This window comes from Trachurus trachurus (assembly GCF_905171665.1).
Source record: "Trachurus trachurus genome assembly, chromosome: 1".
NCBI lineage: Eukaryota > Metazoa > Chordata > Actinopteri > Carangiformes > Carangidae > Trachurus > Trachurus trachurus.
In genome coordinates, this window is record NC_139891.1 from 25,883,265 (window position 1) to 25,890,897 (window position 7,633).

Sequence of the window (7,633 nt, forward strand, 5' to 3'; positions counted from 1 at the left end):
TTATTTTATTTTATTGATGAGCAATTTGTCTTCACAGAAAGCAATTTAAATACATTAAAAGAAACATGGCGAAAATTAATTTTCTTTTCTTTTCTTTAAAAAGCAGCAAAGTGCAATCAATCAGCTGCCTCTTGTCTCCATGAAATTAATAATTAAAAACTATTGACCAGCACAATGAGTGATCTTCAAAGCACTTCATGAGGCCACTTGGAAATATTCCTGTATAAATTTAGGAAGTATATAATCAATTTTCTTTTACTTAAAATTCAGCCGAGCAGATTGGTATTTATTTTCCTCACCAAAAGCTCAAAGTCACACTTCATAGCTCGGCCCAGACAGGTTGAATAAAAGCAACCCACACTTATTTTTCCAGGACAGCCAGAGCCAAGAATGTCAGTTTCAGTTGAACTGATGAAGATGAACTGGCAGGAATCATGATTACATTTTCAACATTACAACAGCAAAACCTCACCAAAACAACTCTTCGTTATCAGCTCTTATCGGGACATTCCTCTTGTCATCATGATTCACATTCGAACAGTTTATTTACCTTGCATTGTGTAGGACTACTTGTGCCCATGCATCACTTGTGGAGTCCAAATTCCAGCTGGCACAGTGTAGATGGTTGTGCCAAGATGGCAAATGCCTTTGTATGGCCTAACGTTTAGTGTTTGCATAAAGACCATGCAAGGCCGGGACTCCTGAGAGTCCCTGAGGTCAGCTGCTGTTTTTGAGAATTGTATCTCCTAAAATGTCCTTTTATGCCAAAACATGGCAACCCACACACCAGTCCCTGGATTTTTTTCTTTTTTTCTTTTTTTTTTGCCACTGAAACATTGGAAAGCCATTGATCTCTGTACTTTGTAGGGCAAACATGACCTGGTACACAAGGCAGGACAATCAAACTGTAACCTGTGGTCACAATAAGTTGCACTCACTCAAACTGCATTCATTGTATTACAATGGTATCAGTAAAAATACTGTATTTGATAATACTACTTTATTATCGACGATTAGATTTTCCTTGGAGAAAGTGTTTTTGTTCCTTTAGTTTAACAGAGTAGCAGCAGCTTGCCATCCCGGCCGACAGGAGGCGATGTCCTATTTCCAGCGTCTGCTTGGTGTTGTTTACTTCCGGGTCACCCAGTCGTCAGTCTGTGGTGGTGGAAGTGGTGGTCATGTTTTTACGTTTGTGATACAATTTTCGACTGCGGCCAAGCGATATATATTCAGAAATAGTATTTTCTTCAGCCGGGGTGTCACATCTGGATATTAAAACGCCACCATGACGGAGGTAGGTCGATGTTTTATCTCCCCTCGTGCCTTTTTCTTCGCTCCCGCTCACGCGCTGCCGCACGGGCAGCCACCGGGTTGGGCCCCGGCTATTCACTGGAGAGCGTTGCAGTAACGTTGTGTTTTCTCCTCAGGAAAACACGTAGTAAATTATGGAGTGAATTAAAATATACTATTGAATAAAACGCATGTTTGTTTTTTCTCCCCAGGATGTCCAGAAACACTCGGTCCACACTCTGGTCTTCAGGTCTCTCAAAAGGACCCATGATATGTTTGTGTCCGACCATGCGAAATCCATCGCACTGGACGAAGAAAGGTAAATCTGGTATTTTACTTTTAAACCTGCAGCAAAAAAACAACAACAAAAAACAGCCTTTTTACTGTGCATTGTACTGTAATCCTTTCAACGCTTTTACGGTTCTTGAAACTCTCCTCGGTCTCTCCTACTTCTCCTTTACTTCAGTATTTACATTTCATGCTACTTCTAAGATCCATTCCCCCAGAGTTTAGACGCCGACACCACACTTTATACTCAACTACCGGTACATTTATCATCTGATACTTTTAATTTATACTCGAGTAATAATGTTGATATCGAGGCTGAGACAATAATGAACAACCATAATAAATGTCTTAGAATAATGTCGAGTAGTTTATTGAAAGTTGTGTAACAAAGGAGGATACAGGCAGAGGAGTGTTTCCCTTTCATGTTTCCAAAGAAATCAGCTGACGAGTCTCACTTTATCTTAGGACTGACAGTATCCTTAGCGAAAATAAGAAGCAAAATCACAATTACATACAGCAGTAGTTATATCTGCCTGTATGGCCTTATTGCAGTATGATATTTTTTACATATTGTGCAGCATACTAGTTTCTGGCATTTATATTATTGATACTGTTATATGGTTTGTGCATTTATTATAAGTAGCTACTCTACAGGCATGATAATGAATAGGTGGGGTAATATTTTACTGCTGTGTGCAAAAGTTTGTCTACCAAAGAGCAATTTACATAGAGCCATGCAGAAATGATTAATATGTGATAAAATTGAACAGTGCTGCTTTCTTATGTCAATAACCATGGTGGGTTTCAGACTTTTGGCAAAGAACTAATGAAAATTAAAAAATAGTAATAATAATTGCACGCATAATCAACAAGTAAGTATTGTTATATAAAGTTACATGTGTGACACAGCAGAGAGGATTTTCTCTCCTTGTTTGTGCCAGTGTTATGCACTGTATCAGACAAAAGTCTCATGTTTTGTCCTGTAAAATAACAACACGATGAGATCATATCATCACTATTGGATGCTCATTCTCATCGTCTCCTGTATTTGCAGCCACAAAATGAAGATGGGTGTGAAACTGAAAGCGGATTACGATGCCGTCTTACACATGCCGGTCCTGAAGGAATGCAAAGAGAGAGTCTCACTTCTTCCAGGCAGCATGCTAAGCCAACAGAGCTACACGCAGCCAGGTGAGGAGGAAACAAACACTGCATGACAATTAGTCTTAATTTACCTGTCATAGTTCACTTAAACCATTTCTTTCTGTTCGTGAATACTTATGTTTTTGTTTATAATGTGTATTTGAAGATGACCCAGAATACCTGATCGCCGGGACACATGCTTACCCCTCTGGACCTGGTAAGTACGATGCTCTAAATTGAACTAATCTGCATGTTTCTGAGTTTTATGAGCTTTATGAGCTTGTTCACCATATTGCACTGTTGTTGCGTTGCGAGTGTCACACCAGTGTCTCTCTCAACAGGAGTGGCCTTGACCGCGGACACAAAGATGCACAGGAATCCCAGTGACGGAGGAGTCCTCTCGATGGCACTGGCTCTGCCACCTTCACAAGCCAGGTGAACATTTACACTCCACCACATAGGAGAAATTGATTATGGATAATTGACCGTTTGTCATAAACACTTATAGAACAATAATCAGTTGTTTTTTCTTGTGTAACTGAATCACAGGCAGGATATAAGCCGCACAGCAGCCAGCGTTGGTGACATCCACCGACACGCAGGAGCAGCAGAGAGAGTTCACCCCCACTCGACCGCCGTGGTAGGTCGCAGAGGATTTCCACGTTCAGTTTATGTGATATCCTCATTATCCCCACTTAATAATTTCTTAACAAAGTGCAGAGTTGATAATGGATTATTATTATTGGAAATTTCAGTCACTCCTGGAAGGAGGAGGCGGCACCAGAAACTCTGCTCTCATGAGGAAAGCACCAACCATGCCCAAACCTCAGTGGCATCCACCATGGAAACTGTTTAGGGTAACTACACATCATTTTCCCAGTGTTTTCCTTTTCCTTTGCAGACATACATGAAATACCCGTGTTTTTAAGTCAGGCCTGATGACGTCTGTTCTGTCTGACAGGTCATCAGTGGTCACCTCGGTTGGGTGAGGTCCATTGCCGTGGAGCCTGGGAATCAGTGGTTTGTCACAGGATCCGCTGACAGAACCATAAAGGTGAGAAAAGTGGACGACAACAACAACTTTCTCTGTCAGATATTTAACTGATTACCGTACTTTTGAGACTATGGAGCGCACCTGTGTATAAGCCGCACCAGCTAAGTTTGAAAAGAAAATACATATATAGGCCGCACTTGAATATAAGCCGCAGGTTTTCATGTTGTAACATGAGATATTTACACAGAAAGACAGTAGGGAACTGTGCAAGTCCGCTCGCTTTTCCGCTGTTTTGGTTACGCTCCTCACGCCCATGTGCATTTGTTGACAACGAAGCCGGCAAGAAATCAATAAATGGAGCGACCGGATAACATTACATGACATATACGATGTTACGGCGTGTGTTTGTGTAGTCTTAACCATCATGAACAAAAGATTACGGGTTACGGAGCGCGTTTGTGTGCAGAGACGAGAGCTGGGACACCGGGGCGGGGAAAAAAGTAGCGGCTTATAGTCCGGAAAGTATGGTAATTATTCTGCGTATAGACCTTCACATATAATAACAAAGATGCCACAGAAAAGTTATCCTTTGGTCATCTTGATGTTGAGAAATCAAAATAAAAGAAAGATAATCTTGGCATTTTTGCTTGTGTGTCTACCATGTTCAGTATTTAGCCCTTTTTGAGTTTTCTGCTCTGTCCCGTGTCCTTCACCTTTCATGACAATATCCCTCATGTCGCCTCAAGGTGGCAGTCTTCTACAGTATGATGATCCTAATATGACTGGAACAATGTTTGTTGTGACAGATCTGGGACCTGGCCAGTGGGAAGCTGAAGCTCTCTCTGACCGGACACATCAGCACGGTGCGCGGCGTGGCGGTCAGCACCCGCAGCCCCTACCTGTTCTCCTGCGGTGAAGACAAGCAGGTCAAATGCTGGGATCTGGAGTACAACAAGGTAACGCAGCATGATGTTATTCAGAGGATTTCAATATACAGCTTTATATAATGAGGCATTTGTTGTCTGTGATGTTGCATTTCTTGTAGAAGTTTCAATGACAGAAATGTGTGTTTTTAGGTCATCAGGCACTACCACGGGCACCTGAGCGCCGTGTATGACCTCGATCTGCATCCGACCATTGACGTGTTGGTGACGTGCAGCAGAGATGCCACAGCGAGGGTAAAACTTACTCTGCAATACGAGATCGAAATGTTTGTCGTCTTTGCTCAGAACAAGGAGGAGAGGTTATATTTTAGATTCTCATTTCACCACCATAACAGAGTCAAACCGTGTATAGAAACTTTAATGTGGATTCAGAAATGAGTCTGTTTTGGAGACGCCAAGTGTGTTTCCTGCTCTCTTGGATTGGTGGATTGGTGTCCGTTCTTATGTTAGGCATGAATGGATGAATAACTGCTGATGTCTAAACCTGCCACATTACACAGCCTTTTAGAGAAGTAGCACAATAATAAGCAACACACTCACTCAGAGACCTGTATTGTTGATTAGATTAGTTGTTTTCAAGGTAAATTCATGCAAAACCGCTGATGTGTGTTCCCATCGGTGCAGTTTTTCGGCAAGCAGTCTCTGCATTTACCTCTAAAACCACTCTGTCTTGTACGTTCTGTTATTATCTCATAGCGTGGTGAATGTGCAGGTCACACAAGAGAGTTTTGGAGTTGTTGGATTTGTGTATTTTATGAGTTTGATGAGGGAAACCAAGAAATCCCATTAGCCTCCATAGCGTAGCTCTGAGCAGCTCACGGCTCTGCTCCGCCGTTCTAAAAATAGCTTGCACCGACAATTAAAGGTAATGAACCTACTGCTATGACTATAGGGATTGTGGCAATGGGCCAATTTGCCAAAATGTCGAACTATCCCTTTAAAGTCCTAATCACAAACATTTAGATGAATCAGCTGCGCAACACAACAATGTTGTTGAATATGTTTTCAGCATGATACTGATCAATATGATCAATAGGCATCTGCAGGATTGTTTTGTTGGACTTATGTGGTTTCCTCTCTGGTCACACAGGTGTGGGACATCAGGACCAAAGCTAACGTCCACACGCTGACCGGTCACACCAACACCGTGGCCACAGTCAGATGTCAGGCTGCAGAGCCACAGATCATCACCGGTAAATACGTTTTACAGCTCCAGTCCTCATCAATACATCGGCCATGTTGGTTTCTGTGTAGCTGCTGCCTCCACTCCTCTGTCGCTGCTTTGTGTTTGCTGATGTTGAATTAACTTTTTGCAGGAAGTCACGATTCAACCATCAGACTGTGGGATCTGATCGCTGGAAAAACCAGAGCGACACTGACCAACCACAAGAAGTCTGTCCGAACTCTGGTGCTGCATCCCAGACAGTAAGTTCACATGTGTGTGATGTGTAGTGAGTTAGATGGTGACTCTTCACGCCAGATAATATAGTCAGGTTACTGGAAATTAATAGTGATAACAGTGATATTTGATCAACTCCTGTAAATGACCTGTCAAGTTAATGCTGATTTTTATCATTCTAAAACATACAAACTCGAAACTTGTTCTGTTTTTTGTTGTAGACAAGAAAATCCAAAAAATAAATCACCAGGTTAATTAATAGTGGATATAAACGTTAGCTGTAGTTGGTCTTGAACAACATGTTTACCAGGCACAGAAAGCCCTTTGACTAAATTCTGTGTTTTGTTTTTTGTACAGATACACGTTTGCATCTGGTTCTGCTGACAACATCAAGCAGTGGATGTGCCCGGACGGCAACTTCATCCAGAACCTGTCGGGCCACAACGCCATCATCAACACTCTGGCTGTGAACTCCGATGGCGTGTTGGTGTCCGGAGGTATTAATCACTACCTACACTGTTGCTTTCTCACATAAAGTACCTCTATTCACGTACTGATAAATATTGATCAGGTAGAAATGACAAGAAATTAGCGTTTGGGGCAATTACATAACATTACATAACATCACACATCTGTGTTTTCTCTTTAGCCGACAATGGGACCATCCACATGTGGGACTGGAGGACGGGCTACAACTTCCAGAGGATTCATGCCGCGGTGCAGCCCGGGTCTCTGGACAGCGAGTCGGGCATCTTCGCCTGTTTGTTCGACAACTCAGAGAGCAGACTGATCACCGCCGAGGCCGACAAGACCATTAAAGTTTACAAAGAGGACGACACAGCGGTAAGTTTTAGGAAAGGTATTCACAAGTGGGTCGATGTCTCTGTGCTCGTTTCCAGCTGCTTTAGCGAATCTGTTTTGTGTTTCTTCTCTCTTGCAGACAGAAGAAAGCCATCCCATCAACTGGAAACCAGAAATCCTCAAGAGAAAAAGATTCTAAGGATTTTATTTGTATTATTATTATTTGTGGCTCTTGTCACAGTAACAATGTTAATTTTTTATTTCTACCAAACCCCCTGTTGTAGATACATCCATCAAAAATGCTTGTTTAGTGATTTATCATCAGGCAGATTTATTCATAGCAAACATCCTTAACAAAGGCGAACGCATCTTTAGACAAAAAAAAAAAATCAATTTGTCTGCTTTATTCTAAAAACCACTTGCAGTCTTCATTATATGATGTCAGTCCGATGAGGCGGCCATGTCGAACGGCCAGGAACTTCCCCGAGTGTTTGTTCTTGATGATGACGGCCCTCTGGTGGCTCTGGTCTGTCTGGTCCACCAGAAGCTGCCACTCCTCAGACACAGAGGGACTGGTGTGGGAGTGGACCTCGTTGCTGCTCACGTCCAAACCTGCAGACAAAACCAACAACATGTGTTGAAAACTTGGTAGAAAAATCATCTTTTGTATCGACTCGAGAGTTGTACAGGCTTGGAAAACAAAAAAAACATTGCCCCCTTTTTTTCTGGCTTGCAATGTGAAAGTTATTTTGTTCCATTTAATAAAGACACACA

At 42.1% G+C, this 7,633-nt stretch overlaps 1 protein-coding gene across 1 annotated transcript; it reads left to right on the forward strand.

The window, feature by feature from the left end:
* The first annotated feature begins 1,142 nt into the window (after window positions 1–1,142).
* plrg1 (pleiotropic regulator 1) lies at window positions 1,143–7,633 on the forward strand. Its single transcript, XM_083969495.1, has 15 exons — window positions 1,143–1,294; window positions 1,503–1,609; window positions 2,633–2,769; window positions 2,888–2,938; window positions 3,063–3,156; window positions 3,271–3,361; window positions 3,477–3,578; window positions 3,683–3,775; window positions 4,522–4,671; window positions 4,792–4,893; window positions 5,750–5,852; window positions 5,976–6,084; window positions 6,416–6,555; window positions 6,708–6,901; window positions 6,999–7,633. Exons 1-15 carry the CDS (start codon window positions 1,286–1,288, stop codon window positions 7,056–7,058), a joined length of 1,542 nt encoding a protein of 513 aa, XP_083825621.1. The 5' UTR covers window positions 1,143–1,285; the 3' UTR covers window positions 7,059–7,633.

What these genes read in the sequence shown, in the direction of transcription:
- plrg1 (XM_083969495.1), top strand. An exon ending in CACCATGGAAACTGTTTAGG is followed by an intron (nt 3,579 to 3,682) that starts GTAACTACACAT and finishes TCTGTCTGACAG; the next exon opens with GTCATCAGTGGTCACCTCGG. An exon ending in AGAGCCACAGATCATCACCG is followed by an intron (nt 5,853 to 5,975) that starts GTAAATACGTTT and finishes AACTTTTTGCAG; the next exon opens with GAAGTCACGATTCAACCATC.